The sequence below is a fragment of the Pocillopora damicornis genome, chromosome 2 (genome assembly GCF_964200805.1).
Source record: "Pocillopora damicornis chromosome 2, jaPocDami1.2, whole genome shotgun sequence".
In the NCBI taxonomy this organism is placed as follows: domain Eukaryota; kingdom Metazoa; phylum Cnidaria; class Anthozoa; order Scleractinia; family Pocilloporidae; genus Pocillopora; species Pocillopora damicornis.
In genome coordinates, this window is record NC_142671.1 from 4,169,021 (window position 1) to 4,191,616 (window position 22,596).

Consider the following 22,596-nt stretch of genomic DNA (forward strand, 5'->3'; position numbering starts at 1 on the left):
GAAAATGTTTTCCAGTGTAGTTTTTGTTTAATATTCTGCTACCTGGAGGAAAACTGCAAAAATTGTACTCGTGAAACATAAAAATTTGCTAACCAGGAAAATTATTTCAGTATAAATGGGCCTGTTGGTCTCATTCATCCCAATCAACACTTAAAGAAAACCAGCCTGACATATGACTTTTTTTTTTTATTATTTAAGTTCATTTATGAACTAATTTTTCCATGCGACTAAAATGAATCTTCGATCTAATCCTGAAGCAGCCATTACTGTTGTGATCCTATTTCCGGACGGTTCATCACAGAGAGAGAAAAGAACTTAGAAAATACTGTGTACAAGGTAGAACTTGGATATCAGTTTCCTTACGAAGTTAAGCAGAAGTTTTAAAAACTAACCTTTCTTCCAACAATAGTTGAATTTCAATACTTTGACTTAATTGAACTGATGATAAAAAACAGCTTATAAGGATCTTAATGGGGTGATGGCTTTTACAGCTAACTAACGGTTAAAATTTTGGCCATTTTGCAGCTAACGGTTAAATTCTTTCTGTATCCATCAAGAAAAAAAATTTAAGGATTAACTTTTTTACGACTAGCAATCAAAATTTTTCAATTTTTACCCCTATCGGCCACAATTTCTTTTTTAACGCTTCAGACCCTTTCATAGTGGGTTATTTTTTAACAGACATGATGTAATAATAAGACTACCCCCCCGTGACTAGTTAAAATTGGATAAATCTAAAGGGAGGATCATCCTACTTTCGGAGATCGCTTGTAGCATCTCTCGCCTCGGCCAACCCTCTAACCCACGAGATTTAGATATCAATTCTCTGCACCATCTACCATACATTTCTTATCATTTAGGGTGTAAGAATTTGGTGTCAAATTAAACTATTTCCCAAATGCTTCTTGGATCTTCTTTGATTTTAAAGATGTAGTGATTTTGTGATGGAGACAAATTTTCTTTTTACCCTATCTTGGAGATGGAACAGTCGGAAAACATAAACCCTACCTTACACGATTTGTAAACTGAATATCAGTTTACGAATACACACGAGACTCTAATGATGGTGACAGTCCTTCTCAGGACTACTCCAACCCTAACGACCAGATTACAAGATCAAATGTTACTCTTGGGTTCACACAATTTACTTAAGATCCTTGAGATTTCATTAACAATAGTCAAATAAAGAGGAAATTGTTGGATCGCTCTCATTACTCATTACTCTTGTTTTCAGCGCTTCCCCACCCACACCCTTACTCCGAATCACCTTCTTCTTCTGGCGCCGTGAACATCATTTATGCCAGGAACATTATTTACGAGTATGTAAGTCGACTTATATTCTAAAGTTGCATGCCACCTTTGTTCCTCGTTTCGTCCGCCTCTCTTATCGCCGTTTGAAGTTTGCAGGTCTGATTTTCATCTCTGATGTTATGGGAGCGCGATTAGGATCTTTACGATCAAATTCTCCCCAATGAATCTTTGCGCCTTCTTTGCCTCCATAAATTGCGTCTTCTTTCCATCCATAAATTCCGTTTAGATTTGAAATAAAATGACAGTCTTCCGGGAACCACCAGCTTCCTCTTACTTGTCGGGGACATGACATCCAGTTGTAATGCTTTTGATTCCAAGTGCTAAAATTTGAGCCATTATGAGCACTGAGAGAATCATGGACAGTCGCTTCTGTTAAAAAATTAATATCCACTCATAAATTCTTTGAAACTTCAGCTCAATTTTTGTCACGATGAAAATAGAATGGGAAAAAAAGATTTTTTTAATCTCGAGAAGATGAGTAGGGAAGGAAAAGAAAAACGTGAATCTGAGCACTGCTACATTGAGCTTTAATACTTGCATTAGAGATCAGATTTTCAGACCCTTTGCTTAGTCAGGGACTCGTTAAAGGACATACTACACGAAATCTATTCATTAATGTAACAGCACATATCCATGCGGTAATATGCTCACAAAGTACTTAGTCTAGATAAAAACGTTTACAAGAAAAAATAATCGAGGTGATGTATTGTTAAAAAGTTCATATGAAGCTAAGTTCGATAATAGCGATGGCTATAACTGAGCTCTCGTAGTCGTTTTGTTGATACTCGATGGACCAAATTCATCTTCTCTATCCTCTGGCTTTGATTCCAAGACCGGGAAAACTGAAAGGTGCTACAATCATTTTATTTTTCTTTTCCTCCAGAAAATTGTATGCTTTTGCTTGACTGTTTCATTAATTGTGACGCAACGAAGCTACCTGTCATTAATTATTGCTTTTATTGACTTATATTAGTGTGGTTTGATCGTCCGGGTGAGTGTAGTCCTGAGAAGGACTGTTGTCGGTAGTGGTGACTGACGTTTCGACAACCTGAGCGGAAGTCATCATCAGAGTCAAGTGAAAGGTTGTTGTCAGTCGAATGTACTTAGTCCGGTTTGTGTGTTTGTGTGTTTGTGTAAGTATATTCGACTGACAACAACCTTTCACTTGACTCTGATGATGACTTCCGCTCAGGTTGTCGAAACGTCAGTCACCACTACCGACAACAGTCCTTCTCAGGACTACAGTCACCCGGACGATCAAACCACACTGGTACATGTTACCCCCGGGTTCAAACCATTTACTGTATTTATTGACTTACTTGTCAAATTGCCAATGTTCAGCCGGTACTTATCCGCTTCGTTCGCAATTCCAAACCATTTATATTCAGCGTAAACGATGTTTTTAGAATCGACCCCCAGATCCACTCTAAGCCTGTTGTTTTTCTTCTCTTGAGTCAGCCGGTGGACCTTTTCCAGTCCAAGCCAAAATTCACCATCGAGGAAACTTCCAAAACCATGTTTGTAGTGAGACCAACTGCGGTTGAAATCGACGGAACCATTTAGTCTTCTCTGGAACACTGTCCAGCCTCCACCGTCTGTTGTCTGATCACAATATACATCAAAGGCTTCTGAGTTGTCAGGTTTGATTGTATAAATACCACTGATTCTCTGACCAGATCTGTGCAGCTCAGCACAATTTTTAACTGTTGAAGAAAAATACGAAAGTTTCGTCAACAAAGTTGCACGTAAATGAGCAGAATGAAAATAAAAAAGCCGAGGATCGTAGATGAGAAAGGAATCTGACTTTCGTCGACCACATCCTATGCCTCTCTGTGACGACTGTCTTTGAGTAAATTTTGATTTAGCCTTAGTGTTAGTGCGCAACCTCGCACATGTATGATTTGCCTACGCAGCCTGTAATTGATGAAATTGATACAGAGAAAATTGAACGAGTGGTAATTTAGCTTGTCATCACAATGGTGTAAGAAGGAAATCTTACTTACATGTACGCGCTGAAGCTGAGATTAGAATCACCAACAGTATTGCCCCGAACAGCCAATAAGAAACTCTGAAAAGGGAATTCATCTTATATAATGTGAAGCTCTCTCTTGCTTTAAGCAACTAAAGGTTATAATATGTAAGAGGGACAGACTGAAGAAACACCGTCATTTATAGTCTGGTTTGGAACATATTTAGGCCATTGCATCAAAAGCTATTTTTGGGGGTGTCAAACGTCAAAACTTAGTAAAAGAGTATCAAGGATTGTCTGGATCGACCATACACCTTACCGTGAGCGATGCGCTTAAGCCAGAGTTCTTGCGGTGGGGTAAAATTTGTCAATCAAAATCAGTGTCTTTTACGCATTACCGGCAGGATGAATGAAACATCTTACGAGCAAAATTGATCTCAACTTGATCCCTACAATCAATTAGCGTTTGAAACTAATTGAAGCAGTGACCATAACCAAGAAGTTGCACATTGTCGGAAGAATATTTCTAATTAAAAGTCACTAGAAAGTTCTCTTGTTGACTGTTGGGCTGATAATCGAATACCTATGCTGTGCTATATTGAAAAAGACAAACATTACTAGTATTTAATAATTACTAGTAGTTATTGTCATTGAGTTCTCCCATGTCATTTCTTCTGCTAGATAACTTGACATTAATTGCTACCGAGGGATTATAAACTGGGTCATGGGGATAAAATTATCTCAGTTTTATAATTTCTTGTAATCGCTTAAGATTAACAAAGATGAGTAAGCCGCCGCCAGGAGTTTTGTGATGTCGAACTTTCCAAGGTTATGCTTAACGCGGGTGTTAATTCTTTTTAATAGCTAAATCTTTTAAATACTTTTTTTTTTAATAACCCTTTGGTGGTCTTAAGTAGATATATCTCAGTCACTTGTTTACACTTGTTCGGTCAACTGTGAACATCACTAAGTCAATTTGCGTCATAAAAAAACATCACTCCGCAACTTGGCGTTATTGAAATATCACCTGGTTGTTTATGGGGACTTATACAGTCACTTAATTAGAAATTTTACCCAGTCAGCTGTACGTACTTTTTTTAGTCAGCTGCAAAAATTAGCTACAAATAGTTTTCTCTCATTTGATTATCGTCATTGCGTTGATGTTGGGAAATCTTGAATACCAAGGACAGTCACACTTGTTGTGGAATATTTCGTATTAAAAGTCACAAGAAAGTTCTCTTGTTGACTGTTGTGCTGATAATCGAATACCTATGCTGTGCTACATTGAAAAAGATAAACATTACTGGTATTTAATAATTACTAGTAGTTATTGTTATTGAGTTCTCCCACATCATTTCCTCTGCTATATAACTTGACATTAATTGTTACCGAGGGATTATAAACTAGGTCATGGGGATAAAATTATCTCAGTTTTATAATTTCTTGTAATCACTTAAGATTAACAAAGATGAGTAAGCCGCCGCCAGGAGTTTTGTGATGTCGAACTTTCCAAGGTTATGCTTAACGCGGGTGTTAATTCTTTTTAATAGCTAAATCCTTTAAATACTTTTTTTTTAATAACCCTTTGGTGGTCTTAAGTAGATATATCTCAGTCACTTGTTTACACTTGTTCGGTCAACTGTGAACATCACTAAGTCAATTTGCGTCATAAATAAACATCACTCCGCAACTTGGCGTTATTGAAATATCACCTGGTTGTTTATAGGGACTTATACAGTCTTTTAATTAGAAATTTTACTCAGTCAGCTGTACGTACTTTTTTTAGTCAGCTGCAAAAATTAGCTACAAATAGTTTTCTCTCATTTGATTATCGTCATTGCGTTGATGTTGGGAAATCTTGAATACCAAAGACAGCCACACTTGTTGTGGAATATTTCGTATTAAAAGTCACAAGAAAGTTCTCTTGTTGACTGTTGTGCTGATAATCGAATACCTATGCTGTGCTACATTGAAAAAGATACATATTACTGGTATTTAATAATTACTAATAGTTGTTATCATTGAGTTCTCCCACATCATTTCCTCTGCTAGATAATTTGACATTAATAATTACAAAGGGATAATAAACTGGGTCCTGGGAATAAAGTTATCTCAGTTTTATAATTTCTTGTAATCACTTAAGATTAACAAAGATGAATAAGCCGCCGCCAGGAGTTTTGTTATGTTGAACTTTCCAGAGTTATGCTTAACGCGGGTGTTAATTCTTTTTAATAGCTAAATACTTTTCTAATTGCTAGAAAGATACTTAATCAGCTACATTGTTATTCTGATACCTCGACTGAAGAGTTTAGGGTCCAAAGCATACTCGTGAATTGACACATGATTTTTTGGATTATGTTTAATGTTATCTGGTTTAGGGAATTTTGTGGTTGATTGTCATATCTAGAGTACGAGCAGTAGTTCAGTGTTCGCTAACGTAGCAAAGAAACAAAGTAACGTTGGGATAAGAAGGCATTACAATTGAAATGATCATGCTATTACATTTGACAAGGGTGGATGATGTCGTGTTTTAAACGTATATCGTTTTCGTTTCTGGTTCAAAAGAAAAGGTTGGAAGTAAATGTGGGCGAAAAGTGAAATTTATTGTCTATCATTGTAAATATTACAAAATCAAGGCAATACTGTCTTAATGAAAACATTAATGATTCCCTCTTTATCGAATAAGACAAACGGGAACTAGTTTTGAGTGATATAACTAAGCCAAGACTGCCACCGTCATTTTGGATCTCCGCCTGGGTAGATTTTAGTCACGTGCTAGGCAACGTGTAATCAAGAAAAAGATAGAATTTAATTTCAGGCCTATTTATCAATTTTGTGGTCTATAACTTTCGCATTTTAGTACGTAATATTTATTTTGAATCTTCAAATTGTCTTAAAACTTAAAAAGAAAATTGTTCTTTAAAAATTCACTGAAAATCGGTAGCTAAAATTGTTTGGTTAGGTGTTATTTGATTTTCGTGTTAACTTGTAATTTCGTCAGTCGCCGGCATCTTTTGTTGCTTCACACAGGAAAAACACACGATACGAAACGTAATGATCGATTTTGTCCTCGATCTCATGCCATAACAGAAAAAGCTTTTGAACATCTGTAAACTCCGAGCACTTCGCAGTAATTGATATTTTCAATGAATCTTCGGATTGTTTTCAAGTTCAAGAATTGTAAATTACAATTTTATGAAAAACGAAGGTTGTTCTGTTATTTCAGTGTGAATCCTTGCATGCCTGCCAGTTGCTGGCGCCGCTTGTTGAAACTAAAACGAAAAAAAAAAACTCTTTTAAGATTAAAATTGGCTTCTTTTTCACCCCACCACTATTCTTAGCAACAAAGGTCGCCATTTCGTTTGTTTATTGCTCGCCAAAAACTATCAAATGCACTCAAAAGCCTAAAACCTAAAAAAAAGTTTACAGGAATCGACCAATCGAGCGAGCGAGCGAGCGAGCGAGTGAGTGCCATTCTCTACATCATATCTACAACTCGCTCTTGCGCAATTCACGAGTTAAAAATGTTACTTCTTTCTGACCAAAAAAACAAAAAAACAAAAACAAAAAACACACACACACAAGGATAATAAGGGCAGTAATAATTGCTCCATTTTTCGTTCCATGATAACACTTCCTACAACTTGAGAATTTTTTTCCGTGGTCGTTTTTTCTCACATAAGAAGACCAACAATTCATAAATATGAAGCAACTGCGTCTAGAATGCAGAATGCAGAATGATATCGCTCTTATCATGGTTGTTACTAAAGACTAAACGTTCTCCACTTTATTTTCTTCCTTTCGCAGTCTTAGTAAAATCGATGCTTGACATACAAAGAGATCCTACATTTTTTAATAACCCTTTGTGGGTCTCTATAAGATATATCTCAGTCACTTGTTTACTTGTTCGGTCAACTGTGAACATCACTAAAATAAACATCACTCCGAAACTTGGCGTTATTGAAATATCACCTGGTTGGTTATGGGGACTTAAACAGTCACTTAGAAATTTTACTCTGTCAACCGTACTCACTTTTTTAGTCAGCTGCAAAAATTAGTTAGTTTATACTTTATATTTGATAAAATGTAAGACACCACTCCAGTAGCTTGTTTTATCACATGGCACGGGAACGGTCATAAGCCGTGTATTTTTGGTCACGAAAGCTAACAAACTACTTACTTACCTATAACCAACATTCCTTAGCACGGCCCTCGGTTAGTAAGAAGTTGCTATTCACTTACTGGGTCGGTTGTTATCATAGTACTTTGTCAATTGAAATAATTAGCTTGGTTACTCTTTCTGTTGTAAGAAATAATTAGTATGTTTTTTCTGTCCGTTATGCGAACTTATTCGGTCGGTTATAATCTTGAGAAGGCAATTTAGTATTACCAACTGAGTTGAGAACGTAAGTTGGCAACCGTTGACTTGAGAGTTTCAAAGATGACGTTTCGAGGGTAAGTACTTCGCCAGAGCAAATGACGAAGGGCAAACGAAGGGCTAACGGAGGGCTAACAGAAGGCTTACGCTCGAAGCGTTAGCTTTAAAACTCTTTGCAGTGGCCAATTTACGTTACCAACTCAGCTGGTAATACAAAATTACCTTGTTTTATTCTCCCAGCGACGCAGCACCACAGTTTCTTTAGAAACTTACCCCCTATACATGATACACTGTAAGTTGTACAGACTTTTTCGGTCGCTTGTAAACATGATACCCAACCAGTTTAAACCTTTTCTCGTTAACATCTGTCAGCACATTTCCCATATTGTTCTCCATTTATCTCCCAATAAAATGCTTAGGGCTAAGGTCATCTGTGATTCAGACAGATGATGTTGTGAGGAGAATTAAGATGCAAGTCACTCTTAGGGGTCAAAGGCGTAACGCACTGATTTGGTCGTTTGCAAAATTTATTCTGTCATTTGTGTGACTCATTTGATTTAGTGGGTTGTAAAAACTAACGCTTCAAACGCTTCTGGTCGTCTTCCTATAACTATATGCAGAGCTGTTTTATTCGTGCCAGACTGGATTTCCTTTTCTTTCTCCTAACAGAGAGGCGGTAGCCGCACCCCTCGCTTGCCAGTACAATTAGACCAATGATTGTCTCTCTGACTTTCGGAGGAGGCTCATGGATATCGACTTGCTGATCTATGAGAGGCAAATAGGAAGTAGTTAAATAAAAAGTCAAAGAGACTAGCAGTGATTTAGATGGTTAAAGGCACATGCTTACTAAAGGAAGCAAAAAGCGTCATCTAATTATGTGTAATTACAGTTATTTCTGTTTGAAGCCAATAGACTTTCAGGGGCTGGAGCATCAAATTGCGTGACGAGCCCTTTTCATATAAATGGGGAATCAGAGTTTTTGAAAATACCTTTAAAAGACGTCGATCCCACAAAAATGCACCAACTGCAAAAACAGATGCAGATACCACGAAAGCGATCGCAGTCAGCTGAAAAATTGACAATCCAGTCCTTCTTCCCAGTGTTCGTGATTCAGATTTCAGATCTGGAAAAGGAAAATAATCTGCTTATAACAAAGCTATCAATTCTACAAAAATTCAATTACTTTACTTCTTTTCAGCTCTCTTTAAATCACCACCTACTAATCAGGAAATTCTGCCCATCTCAGGCACAGGGGACGTCCTTCTAGCAATTTGATAAGTTTTCACAGGAACAGAGAGTTATTAGATATTAGTTTATGTAGGGAAGTAACCATGATGGTCAGACACAATGAACATAATTAAGACAGACTCTAGAAGTGCTTGAGACTATCGACGTTGCTGTCAGAATTGAGCCTATTTTTCTTTTGTACTTACTCTTAATGCATCTATTTGATCAAACTTTGTAGAATGTTGATGTCTGTGTCGAAACATTAGTTTAAATACAGAAGGCACAAAAGCTAAATCGCACAAAAGCTAAATCCATGATTTTATTACCTAAATCATTGACATGTAAGTTGACCTCGATTGATGCTTTTTCCCCTGCTATGTTACTTGCAGCACACTGATATTTGCCCCCATCCTCCTTCTTCACTTTTTCTATAAACAGTTGGTAATGAGTGGTTTGGTCACGTCGATCTCGAGTGATCATTGTCTTTGAAGTAGATTGGACATCATATGAATTTTTGTTCTTGATCCACCTGACGGTTGACTGAGGATGACCAGTGGTAATACAATTCAAAGTAACGTCAGAACCGATGACAACACTTAGATTCCACCGATCTTCAACAACTTGAGTTACAGTTTGAGTGCCTGATGGGTGGAAGTTGGTCCCTGGGGTGGATTGCGTTGAATGCCGATCATTGCCCCCTTCACGTGAGATGCTTGGCTTGGGATGAATCTTGGCGGTGCAGATTAAAGTTACAGTAAAACTGACAACAGCGCTTTGGTTCGTGGGATCTTCCTCATTTTGAATAGGTTGGAGGTCTGAGGAATGACAGTGAGGCAATTATTGTTGCTATGATAGCTGCAGCTTCGCAAACTCTCTTGCAAATAGACTAGAAGGAAGGAAGACACGCCTAAGGAGTGGCTTAAGGCAATTAAAAAGCTGGAAACGAGTCCTACCTATTTCCAAAGGTACTTGGCAAGTGACAAATCAACAGTTATTTCTCATATTTTAAAACAGGAAGGATCATAAGTTGTTGCTGTCATTAAATTTCCCTTCCACGTCCTTTTTTGCCTTCCTCTTCAATTTTTTCTCTTTTCTTTTCACTTTGTAAGGTGATTTTTTTTCCATCTCACCATACTAATATTCTGTTCGTCACTTCAGGTTGAAGGTAATTTTGTTTCATAACCTTCCTTTTGACGAGACATAGTTACAAAGCTTTTCGGATAAATTATCTGCACAGTTTTTAAGAATAAATTGTCATTTTCGGGCGCAAAAAATGAATGCCTCTTACCTAAATCCTCTGTCAATAAGGAAGACTCTCTTGATACACTTTCTCCAGCGCTGTTATTAGCCACGCAGTTGTATTTGCCAATGTCTTCCATCTTAGTTCCTTTTAACAAGAGCTGACTGCGAACGGTTTTGTTGTCTAACAAAATAACCTTCTCCTCTACCCTTGGGTTGGTTCGTAAAGCATATGGATCATCGTCCTTCACCCAAGAGATGGTTGGCCTGGGATGACCGGTGGCAGTGCAATTGAAAGTTACGCTGGAATCGATAAAAGCACTTTGGTTCTTTGGATATTCAATAATTTGAAAGTTTTGGCCTCCTGCAGAACAAAAGTGAGACAGTCGTTAAAGTTTATTTTTGTGAGAACAAAAATACTTAAAGAAAAGTGGCATTGAAGGTTTTTAAGGGTTGGTTGAAGTGAAGGTAGGCATCTAGACCCTCTATCACTCGTTCTGTTGTATCGTCAACAGCTTGCATAATACGTCAGAAAAGGTCAGACATTTAGTCATCAGACACTGAGATCAAGAGCGAAAATGTCCTCTTGAGTTATTTTCCATCAGATTTTATGTAGCCATATATTTTTTTTACAATATTCCGTTAATATAAGAATTAAAATTTTGTGGCTTAGAGAGACCAACCCAAGGGTAGAGGAGAAGGTAATTTTTAATAACAACTAAGAAACTGACAGCTAATAATAAAAATCTCATGTTGACATGACATGATGGACTGTTGACGGAGTTGTTTCTTTTCTATCTTTGTTTTACTCGACCCGTCTTATTCAAATATTTTTCATGTATCTTTTTCCTGCTTTGTTGTTTACCTTCAGGACGAATTTCGACTGATTCTCTCCTGCAGTGGGCACGATAACCATTTCCTGCTTCACACGTGTAGCTTCCAAGTTGATCTGCCGTCAGTTTTTCGATCATTAATGTGCATCTATGTTTTAACACCATGTGTCTACCCTGTACACATCTGTATCCAGCTGGCTTGTCCTGTGGATCGTACCACTGAATATACTCGGTCCATCGATCGTAATATCCTGCATCAATACTTCTGGGCTGCGCCGTACAGGTCAGGTTTACCGCTGTACCTACGGATAATTCTTGCCTTGGTGGATTTATGGAAATCTCTACATCAGGTATTACTGAAGGAGGGAGAAAGATAGTCCATAAAACATATGTTACATAGAGAATTTGTTAGGGGCCATTCTGAACTTAAAAAGATAGATTGCCAGTTCGAGAAAAACTCAAAATACCTCCGCTACTTACTAGTCAGTTTAGTGTTGCAGTTCATGCCCGCGGCTTGAGGGAGATTCAAGAGACCGCTCGTCACTATAAGGACCACCAGAAAAGGTTTAGAGGCATCATCCGGCCAAGTATTGATTCCCATCAGTACACGTTGGCGAGTAAATGTGAGTCTTGTTCAAATAGCCTGTAAGGAAGATTGCTCGCGTAATAAAGAAAAAACGTAGCATTCTTAAGGGGGCATAGCGGTTGGATTATGAATAAAAATTGAAAATTTCACTTTTTTTTATTTCCTCTTAAATTAACGATTCTCAGATAATGTTTCAGATAATATATGTTTTTTTAGCTTTTTTATTCATGCACCGCTGAAAACAGCCCCTTTGAAGGCCAGTACGTTGCTTGTTTTTGGTTGCCATGACAACCACGGGTAATCCAATCGTTTTGGCACGTTTCATTTCTCCAAAATGGTACCAAAACTAAGTCCATTCGATCCTGAGACCCTTAAGTCCAGCCCCACATTCTTAAGTTAAAATTTCCACCAATATGAAGCCCGGTTACAAAGCACTCAATCTTCACAGATCGAGTGTGAGTGTCCATCTTGTCTTCTTGCCCGTAAACCGTGCCAAAAGTTGGGGAAAAAACAGTCTCTTTTAAGGAATTATGCTTTAAAAAGAAAGAAAGGTTTTAAAGGAACCCAGAAGCAGGAAGTAGCGCAGAAGAGAAAGAAAGAAACGCGAGCTGTAGAGGTCACCTTCGTTTGAGAAGATGATGATGTCAGCGAGCAAATTCTGGGGTCTGGGGGATGTCCTGGTGTACCGGTACACAGGGGAATTCCTATTGTTTTCATATCCATACATGGAGTTGTGACGCAGTTCGTTAATGTTTCGTTCCTTTGTGTACCGGTACACGAGGACACAACCAAATTCTGCCCCTCGCAGAATCTGCTTCCAAACGGAAAATACAGCCAAACGACGATGAAAGCTCCTCGAATGAACGTATTGAAGATCATCTGGCGCCTGCCGAAAGGATACAGACTTGTTTCAATGAACAGTCTTCTTAAATTTGTGAAAAGAATTTACGAATAAACTCCACGTAATTTAGTCAAGAGTTACGTGAGTTAAATTTTAAGGCCTTTGAACTAAGATATAAAAGCTGTTTTTCTGGATCAATGCTGGACCAAAATTACTACAGTTATATCCCTTTATTAATAAAAGCGTTGATTGTCTTTATGGATCTACTAGGCCAAATACAGATATTGAAGAGTTCCTGTTACCAGTTTGGAATTGGTAGCTCACTTTATGTCAAGTGCAGTGGTTGGGGCACTCTGAGTTTCTTGCAACTGGTAGCCACCCTCAAGATGATGTTATCTTAGAGCTCTTCAAGGAAAAGATGTGAACAGAAGAATGGAGTTTGCTGCATTTGAGAGTGGGAATGGGAGAGAAGAAGTTGACAAATTTTGTGAGGTGTACAATATGCCAGCCATGAAGACACCCTTAGTCAAGCCTTCCAAGAGGAAAGAAGCAAACAGCTACAAAAGAACTGTGTAGGCACAGGTAGAAGGAAGTAAGACAAAGAAACAGTGGAAGAATTCAGCAAGCATAGCACAGAGCTCAAGAAAGACACAAACAATGTAGACTTGCACGAAGACAAGCTTAGCAGAGAGAAGAAGACCTGTGTTTAACCTGTGGAAGGCATAATTTGAAGCTGGAGACTTTGACAAAACACAGCTCTGCAGAGTGGGTTAAAAGAGAGAGAACCAAAGAACCTAAGCATACCTTCAAGTAGGTGTGCTGTGATGTACAAAAGGCCATTTTAGGGAGTCTTTTGTCTTACTAATGACATTTAGAAATAACTGAAGTTTTAATTGCATTTTTCCGAAAATAGCTTTTTTCGGGGTAATTTTATCGGCCCCTCAAATTTCTTGAAGAGTATTTCAGCTACTGACACCAAATTTGGTACAAAGATTGTTTTTGTAATTATCTGCAATGTAATTGAGTAAAATTTATTTTTCTGAAATACAACTGATTTTATAAGTAATTTGTCTTTTGCAAAATCTAATTGGTTACCCTGACAACCAAAATAGTCAAAAGGGAATAGTTCTCAATAAGGTTGCAGCCCATTTGATAATGCTTTATCATACCAAAAATTAGGTGATTATTTTAAAAGGAAATGACAAAAAAGTGGAGGGGGGGGGAGCCCACTTTGACCCTCAGAATAGCCCTTCACAGTAACTTGTTAAAATATGTTTACTCAAAAAATGTCATGTTGTAGGCAGTTGCTTGGGTGTACCTCTTGCCAAGTTTGAGGTGATTTGATTGAATTGTTGATTAAATATGATTTTTAAGTAAGTTACCAAAATCTTACCATAAACCAACCGTAATGTCCTCTTAAAATAGTGAAATGTCAGCGTCATGATCATGATCTCTTTTTTTAACATAAGTGGTTGAGAATAATTACTGACGCCCGGAGAACGCAATAACGGTCAAATCGTTGAAATTTTTTTTAAAAAAGTAAAGAACAAAAGAAAACCAAAAAAACAATGACGACGAAAAAAGAAAAAAAAAAAACAGAATCGGAAGAGTGTCAAACTTAGTTGACTCTAATAACATGATTATGGTGAGCTAAGTTGATTATAGTAAACAGATTATATTCGCTCAGTTTGATACCTTTCTTTTTTAAGAATACCATGCAGCTACATTACCGATGTTTTTTATATCTTCTTGTTCTATTTTTGATTTTTCGAGTTAACATTTACTCTGTGTCAATTGAGAAATAAGCTTTGGACAGCCTATGTAGTCTAGAAACACAGACAAGTTTGGGCGCTAATTGTACATGAATTTAGCTTTTGTACTGGCAGCAGTAGGAGTTTAAGAAATCCTACACCGTGACTTTTGTTAACTTGCTTATTGTGGTAGCTAGTCTTCCAGAAACACTCAGCAGAATATCATCAAAAGAAAACAGCAAAAAACTACAACTTTGACAATCATTAGCGTAGGGAATATCTGCTGTAAAAAGCCCTAAAGAAAAAGCTGACTGGCTATCAAGTGAACCTCAGTAAACCCAAATGTAGTTTTGACGGGTATTGTCGCCCTTGTCGGTTTGTAATTAGCTTCGACGGCGATTTTCTTCTTTCATCTTCTCGTTCTTACTCAACAGATTAAGACGTCTTGATCGTCCATTAATAAGCTTCGACGGCGATTTTCTTTTTCATCTTCTCGTTCTTACTCAACAGATTGAGACGTCTTAATCGTCCATTAAAATACCCATTTATGGAAAGGTATGTCACGCCAAGTGCCTGATAAGTGCATTAATGTTCAGAAAAACACGGACCCCAATTTTCTTTTTCGTTGTCAAATACTTGGTAAACAACGCAAACCAGACTAAAAGATGCGCGGCATGCCACCATGTTAATTCTTATGATTCCATGTTAGGTCTCATACCACAGACTTAGAAACAAAATACGAACCAGGTAAGAACTGACGAATTCTCAGAGCGAACAAAGCTTAGAATAAGTTTTAGAGGAAAGATTTTGTTCAGCTCTGTAGAGTGGGATTCAGGGTTAGTGTAAAGAGATATGAAACTTATGATCAATTGCCGCGTGTGAGCCGGGCACTTACCTTGACTGTCCTTCGAGTTCCGGGAAAGTACCGTTGAAGCTGCCTTGAATTACTGGTTTTATACTCCAACCTACGAAAAGTATCATATTTCGAGACGTGGGAGTCGAACGCTCTGATAATTTCGGTTTTTTTGTCAAGGATTACTATGTTAAATCCGGTAATTGAAACATTAGCCACCCTTTCCAGCCGCAAATCTACCACGCACATCGTGACTCAACGCTCCTGTCTTGTTTATCAATTCCAAATCATAACTTTTCCTTAAAAATGTTGGGCGAATTAGCCTTCAAATAACACATTGCAAGGTAGTCTGGAGAAAAGGTGACTATGTGGGACTGGTCATATTTTTAATTTAAACTAAAATTAACAGAACGATGACGAAGTGACTAGAGAAAGATCAATGACAGTCCTCTATCTACACAGGCAGCCCAAGCTCACGTCTCGAGAAGAAGCAAACTAGTAATTCATGAAAGCGTCACGTGTTGTGTTAAAATATAAGTTAGGAGAGGACAATAAAAATTAGCTCGTCAATAATCAGGCAAGTTAAGATGTAATGCAATTTTTGCTCTGGCATTCTCGGAACTCGTTCAGCTTATCAAAATAAGCAAACATAAGTCCGGAGCATATGTGTCATGTGGGCTGAGAATCAACCCACTCTTTGCACGCTTGAGGTAGAGTTCTTATGATTTCGAAGACGTATATTTTTTTCTAAGATATATATATAGCGCTATTTCTCCTCTCTCCGTAAGGACTGGACATTAAAAAGTAGTGAAAGACGCAAATCTCCTTAATTGGAATTCAACACTCTGATTCCAACCTTTCCGTTTGGACGAAAAGCTCCCGTTTCCGGGGATCGTTTTCCCCAATGCTCTTCCTTTTTAGCTCATTCATGCTGGAAGTTATGAATGAGATATTATGGTGAAGCAGATGTTGGCGGAAGTTGTCGATTGTCGATGGAAGTTGTTTTCCGTAGACGGAAGTTGCATTGTGGACCGTGAAGGGAAATAGTCTCGCGTGTTACTCCCCGCCCCCACATAGTGAAAGTCAAAATTAATTTCGATGAAGCTCAAAAACTCACATGGAAAGAACGGCACAACGGCTTTTTTCCAATTCCCATTGCGAAGAATGCACACATTTTCTTATCACACAACTGACCCCAAAATAAAAGAAATTTATTCTATAAGTCTTAAAAAATCACATAAACTGAATTCCACTGTACCTATATTCAGGAAGTCCAAGAAATCAATATAAACTTAAGCCATGATATGAATGAGCTGGCTCCAAGAGCCCTTTGATTGCTTTTGTTTTGTTTTGTTTTTTTCCCTTTCCACTGACGAATAAAAGTTTTTTCTGCTTCACTAAAAGTATTTTTAGCACGATTCTTTCTTGCTCGTGTCCAACCTTCCCCTTTATATTTCAAAGGGTTGAAATCTCTGGCTCCATAACTCTATGCTCGAGAGGCTATCTCATCAGATATTTGGCAATGTTTCATATAAGATTTAGAGGGAGTTAATAGTTTTCGAGCTAAGCTCGAGAAGACACTCGCCTAACTTCCTTGGTTCTTTATAAATGCTTCGTAACAAAATAGTTCTTGTAGAATGCTTAGTCAAGACCCATTACATTCCAGCCGTGGAATTGCATATCTTGAAATAGACACGATTGACTGCTCATCGCTTCCGCTTCGTTTCCGTTTCCTTCAGCGGTAAGTATCGTTGATCATTTACCAAATTTCTTAGTCTGACAATCGAAACCTTTTCACGGTTTTTGCTTCTTGGCCCTTTGTGCTTACCGAGAAAGCCTTTCTCACCGTAAAAGGGTATTTTGACCGTTGGTTGACAAGTAAGCTTATAGATGTCAACAAACAATGATTTTATCATCACATTATCCGACCCGAAAGTGATTGTTTGGAGAAATGTCACAAGCTTGGAACATTTGGGAATTATTGGTTCACGTGATGGCCTCGGTCACCATTGAGTCTACGTGGCTCAATGGTAGAGCTTCGGAGCATAGAATCTGTAGGTGTGAGTTTCGATCCCTCTTAGGGACTCGGAGATGTTTTCTTGGTCCTAACTCCGTGACAAGACAGATAAATATTTCTGTCTGTTCTTTATTAATAATGTCGTTCTGTCGAAAGAGGGAACTCTCTTAGGCGATCAAATAACCATTTGATAACCATCTAACAACCATTTTCAGAGTGACACATTAGTAATGACTGATAATTCGACAAAATAGGCGGAAGTCCTCATCAAAGTCAATCGACTCTGATAACAATGATGATGACAGTCTTCTCTGGATTACTCTTGCCCGGACGACCAGTTTACACGATCAGAAAGTTATTCTTGGGTTCACACAATTTACTGTGGAACTAAGATATTTCACCAATAATGGTCAAATACAGTATTCCCTATTAATTTCTCCACCTTTGGTGCATTGTCTAATATTACGCCTTAACTGCTCAGTTCACCCTAACTCCGAATTATCTTATTTTCTTGTATAAATTGCGTGAACTTCATTTTCGCTTTAATCGATTGTTCGCACCTTTGGTCCTGGTTTTATCCGCCACTTTCTTCACCGTATGCCATTTGCTTTTCTGGTCGATCAGGTGTCTTAATCAAGTCATAGGGTCGAAAAGTTCATTTCGAAAGCTCAAAGAAAATTTCACTGGTCTGATTTTCATTTCTGATGTTCTGGAAGCGCGGGTAACATCTTTAGGATCTAAATATCTCCAATTAATCATTCCTGTTCAGTCGTATCCATAAATTCCTTTTGTTGTATGCTTTATTTACGGGTACTTAGCCGTTTCGTTCGCATTTCGGCTTCAAATATTTCTACAAATAGTTTTCTCTCATTTGATTATCGTCATTGTGTTTTCAGTGTTGGGAATTCTTAAATACCAACGACAGCCACACTTGTTGATTAAAAAGAATGTTATAACTTACTGAAATGCTCTGAATCGACCTCATCTCTGTAATCCAGAATTGACAAATAACGTTTTACCCTAGGCATGCAATAACAGAAGAAAACTGAGTGCAAAGAAATTTAGCGAGATCAACAGTAGTCCTTCAATCAAAAGCGTAAATTCCTTGATATACATGAGAAGTTCAGAACAAATCAGTGTTCTCTCAGGAAATATGTGAACGCGCTCTTTCACCATCACACCCTTTCTTTCATTGTTCCTCGTTTTGTCCGCCTCTCTTCTCGCCGTTTGAAGCCTGCAGGTCTGATTTTCATTTCTGATGTTTTGGGAGTGCGAGTAGGATCGTCAAGATCTAATTTTCCCTAATGAATTTTTCCGTTTTCTTTGCTTTCATAAATTCCGTTTAGATTTGAACGAATAGCACAGTCTTCCGGGAACCACAAGCTTTCCCCTACTTTTTCAGGACAGATGGAATGCTTTTGATCCCAGGTTCTAAACTTTGAGCCATTATGATCACGGAGAGAATCACTGACAGTCGCATCTGTTGAAAAAGTAAGATCCACTCATAAATTATTTGAAACTTTTGCGCAATTTTTGTCACGATGAAAAAAAAAAATGGGAAAAAAGATTTTTTAATCTCGAGAAGATAAGTGTGAAAAAAAAAAGGGAAAAGAAAAACGTGAATCTAAGCATTGCGACATTGAGCTTTAATACTTGCATTACAGGTCAGATTTTCAGATCCTTTGCTGAGTCAGGGACTCGTTAAAGGACATACTACACGAAATCTATTCATTAGTGTAACACGCACATATACATGCGGTAATATGCTCACAAAGTGCTTAGTCTAGACGAAAACGAATACAAGAAAAAATAGTCGAAGTGATTTATTGTTAAAAAGCTCATATGAGGCTTACTTCGATAGTAACGACGGCTATAACTGAGCTCTTCAGTGTAATCATTTTGTTGATACTCGATGGACCAAATTCATCTTCTTTACCCTCTGGCTTTGATTTCAAGACCGGGAAAACCAGTCAAGTCCCGAGAGTTAGAGATCTTAATCGTTTTGTCTGTCGACTGATAGGTACTACAATCATTTTCTTTTTCCCCAGAAAGTCGTATCCTTTTGCTTCACTGTTTCATTTATTGTCACGCAACGAAGCTACTTGTCATTAATTATTGCTTTTACTGACTTATTTGCCAAATTGCTAATGTTCAGCTGGTACTTAGCCGTTTCGCTCGCAATTCCAAACCATTTATATTCAGCGTAAACAATTGTTTTAGAATCAATCCCCAGATCCGCTTTAAGCCTGTTGTTTTTCCTCTTTTTAGTCAGCCGGAGGATCTTATCCAGTCCAAGCCAAAATTCACCATCGAGGAAACTTCCAAAACCATGTTTGTAGTCAGCCCAACTGCGGTTGAAATCAACGGAACCAGTTAGTCTTCTCTGGAACACTGTCCAGCCTCCACCGTCTGTTGTCTGGTCACAGTATACATCAAAGGCTTGTGAGTTGTCAGGTTTGATTGTATAAATACCATTGATTCTCTGACCAGATCTGTGCAGCTCAGCACAATTTTTAACTGTTGAATAAAAATACGAAAGTTTCGTCAACAAAGTTGCACGAAAATGAGCAGAATGGAAATAACAAAGCCGAGGATCGTAGATGAGAAAGGAATCTGACTTCCGTCGACCACATCCTATGCCTCTGTGTGACGATTGTCTTTGAGTCAATTTTGATTTGCCTTAGTTTTAGTGCACAACCTCGCATATGTATGATTTGTCTACACAGCCTGCAACTGATGAAATTGATGCAGAGAATTCGAACGAGTGGTAATTTAGCTCTTCATCACCATGGTGTAAGAAGCTAATCTTACTTACATGTACACGCTGAAGATGAGATTAGAATCACCAACAATATTGGCCCGAACAGCCAATTAGAAACTCTGTGAAGCTCTCTCTTGCTTTAAGCAACTAAAGGTTATAATATGAAACAGTGACAGACTGAAGATACACCCTCATTTATAGTCTGGTTTGGAATTGATTAGCTATTTAGGCCATTGCTGCAAAAGCTATTTTTGGGGGTGTACGAACTTAGTAAACATCACAACTCAGTGAAAGAGTATTCAGAATTGTCTGGGTCGACCACACACCTTTCCGTGGGCGACGCGCTTAGGTGGAGCAGAATTTGGGGCAGTGGCTTTCGCGAATTACCGTTAGGAAGAATGAAACATCTCACGAGAAAAATTTATCTCAATTTGATCCCTACAATCAATTAGCGTTTGAAACTCTGACCATAACCAAGAAGTTGTGCATTGTCGGTTATGTAATGTTTAAAAAACGAGCAGGAGTGTTTTATCGGGTTTTTGACCCGATAAAACACGTGCTGCGAGTTTTTTGAACGGCTTCAAAAACATTCTTGGAAAAGCGTGTGTCAAGAGAGTTCATAACAATTATGCTTTCGTGAACGTTAGAAATTAGCATACGAGAAAAACAGATTTCAGTTTCAGATGATGTATTGTCTAATTTGCCTTTACCAGATTACTGTACTAATGGAATAGAGAATTTTTCCAGATGTGTATTTCACAACTGTACTATTAATTTGGTGCAAAAGTAAATTTAAGAACATGATAACACTCTATACAAGTTGGGAATTTTTTTCCAAGGTCGTTTCCTCACACATAAACTAGACCTACAATTCATAAATATGTAGCAACTGCTTCACTCTTTCTTTTTATGAACATCATCCTTGAGCGCATGAGTAAACATATTTTCTTAAGTGTGCTATTAAGTTCATCAAAGTGCTACCCACGCCAAGATTACGTTTTTCGTAGAGAATTTACATGAAATACTAAAGATCAGAAAGAGGAAATAAAGGTATTCTTTATTAAAGACCCTACTACTTATCGGCTTTTGTAGCCATCTTTAGATCAAAAGAAAAGTTGTGCAGAGTCGAACGCAGACTTCAGACAAAATTGTGTCATTTATCAAAACCATTACACATATCAGGTTGGGACTACTGCGTGCAAATGTGTTGTTACTGTCTGTTAATTTGCCGGGATAAATTAATTTGACCCGACTACAAAACGGAAGTGAATTAAAACCCTTAAAGTGCTCGTAATTCAATTAAAGACATAAAAAGGTCCACAAGAGATGGAGAACATTATGGGAAGTTCTTTATGACAGTGGTCGACTTCCGGGACTTTTAAACATCAAAACAGCCCAACAAGAAGCTGGATAATTTCTCCCGCTAAATATATCTTAGTTTTATTTTCTTGAAAAAAACAACAAACACAAACAAACATACAAAAAAACCAATTTATGTTGCATGGCTTGGTGATTCGCGTGTTTCACTTTCGTTATGATTTCCGCCGTTTTTTCTAGAGGAGGAACCGGAGTGTGGGCTCGAACAATACTTAATGACTTAGCTTATCATATCCGGAATGTTTCATTATTTAGTCCGCAAGAATGATGACATCTTAGGCTCGGCTCATCTTTCGTTGCTTTCTTGCTTAACGGGAAAAAATACTCCCAAAGGTTATATGGGAAGTAGCCTAAAGAGATCAAGAGTCTAATCCTGACATCAATGACCGTTTTTTATGCCTTAAGGGCAGAAGTCTGGAATGAAGTAACTCAGCCATTCGTTTACACTTGTGCGGTCAAATGTGAACATCACTCGGTCAGTTTCTCTCATATCTTTCTCTCAATATCACTCCGCAACTTGCCGTTATTGAAATACCATCTGGTTTGTTGCGCAGACTTATACAGTCACTTGGAAATTTTTCTCTGTCAGCTGTACACACTTTGTTTTAGTCAGCTGCAAAAATTAGCTAGTTTATACTTTATAGTTGCTAAAATGTAGACATCACTCCACCAGCTTGTTTTATCATATGGCACGGAAACGGTTATAAGCCGTGTAGTTTCGTTCACGAAAGCTAACAAACTACTTGCCAACCTATGACCAGTAGTCCTTAGTACAGCCCTCACGCTCGGTTAGTAAGAAGTTGGTATTGACTTATTCGATTGGTTGTTATCATAATACTCTGTCAGTTGTAAGAAATAATTAGCTTGGTTACACTGTCTGTTGTAAGAAATAATTAGCTTGACTTTTCTGTCCGTTGTTTGCACTTATTCGGTTGGTTGTAATCTTGATAAGGCAATTTAGTATTACCAACTGAGTTGAGAACGTAAGTTGGCCTCCGTTGACTTGAGAGTTTCAAAGATGACGTTTTGAGGGTGAGTACTTCGCCAGAGCAAATGACGAAGGGCTAACGAAGGGCTAACGAAGGGCTAACGAAGGGCTAACAGAGGGCTTACGCTCGAAGTGCCAGTTTTAAAACTCTTTACAGTGGCCAATTTACGTTACCAAGTCAGTTGGTAACACAAAATTAGCTTGTTTTATTCTCCCACCGACGCAGCACCACAATTTCTTTAGAAACCTACCCCCTGTAATCATGATACACTTTAAGTTGTAGGGACTTTTTCGGTCGCTTGTAAACATGATACCCAACCAGTTTATACCTTTACTCGTTAACATCTGTAAGCACATTTCCCATATTGTTCTCTATTTTTTTCCCAATAAAATGCTTAGGGCTAAGGTCATCTGTGATTCAGACAGATGATGTTGTGAGGAGAATTAAGATGCAAGTCACTCTTA

At 38.0% G+C, this 22,596-nt stretch overlaps 2 protein-coding genes and 1 long non-coding RNA gene across 5 annotated transcripts; 1 reads left to right on the forward strand and 2 right to left on the reverse strand.

Annotated features, from left to right (window-relative positions):
• Positions 1–168: 168 nt before the first annotated feature.
• Positions 169–3,540, reverse strand: LOC113674599 (ficolin-1). The gene is made up of 3 exons (XM_089197133.1): positions 3,315–3,540; positions 2,631–3,014; positions 169–1,680 (listed from the first exon to the last, which is right to left on the reverse strand). The coding sequence occupies exons 1-3, from the start codon at positions 3,394–3,396 to the stop codon at positions 1,385–1,387; spliced, it is 762 nt and encodes a 253-aa protein (XP_089053259.1). The 5' UTR covers positions 3,397–3,540; the 3' UTR covers positions 169–1,384.
• A 4,627-nt stretch (positions 3,541–8,167) lies between these two features.
• LOC113674612 (peroxidasin homolog) lies at positions 8,168–15,065 on the reverse strand. 2 transcript variants are annotated; one of them, XM_089197138.1, is made up of 7 exons: positions 15,031–15,065; positions 11,438–11,600; positions 10,990–11,313; positions 10,174–10,488; positions 9,212–9,700; positions 8,648–8,781; positions 8,168–8,423 (listed from the first exon to the last, which is right to left on the reverse strand). In XM_089197138.1, exons 2-7 carry the CDS (start codon positions 11,556–11,558, stop codon positions 8,364–8,366), a joined length of 1,443 nt encoding a protein of 480 aa, XP_089053264.1. In that variant the 5' UTR covers positions 11,559–11,600; positions 15,031–15,065; the 3' UTR covers positions 8,168–8,363. The 2 variants fall into 2 exon arrangements, with proteins under 2 accessions (XP_089053264.1, XP_089053263.1); XM_089197137.1 differs by lacking the exon at positions 15,031–15,065 and adding an exon at positions 12,687–12,813.
• Positions 14,749–20,831, forward strand: LOC149049593 (uncharacterized). 2 transcript variants are annotated; one of them, XR_016183870.1, is made up of 4 exons: positions 14,749–14,882; positions 16,625–16,729; positions 19,274–19,447; positions 19,732–19,847. It is a non-coding gene; the product is annotated as an uncharacterized LOC149049593 (long non-coding RNA). The 2 variants fall into 2 exon arrangements; XR_016183869.1 differs by having other exon boundaries at positions 19,274–20,831.
• The last annotated feature ends 1,765 nt before the right edge of the window (positions 20,832–22,596 follow it).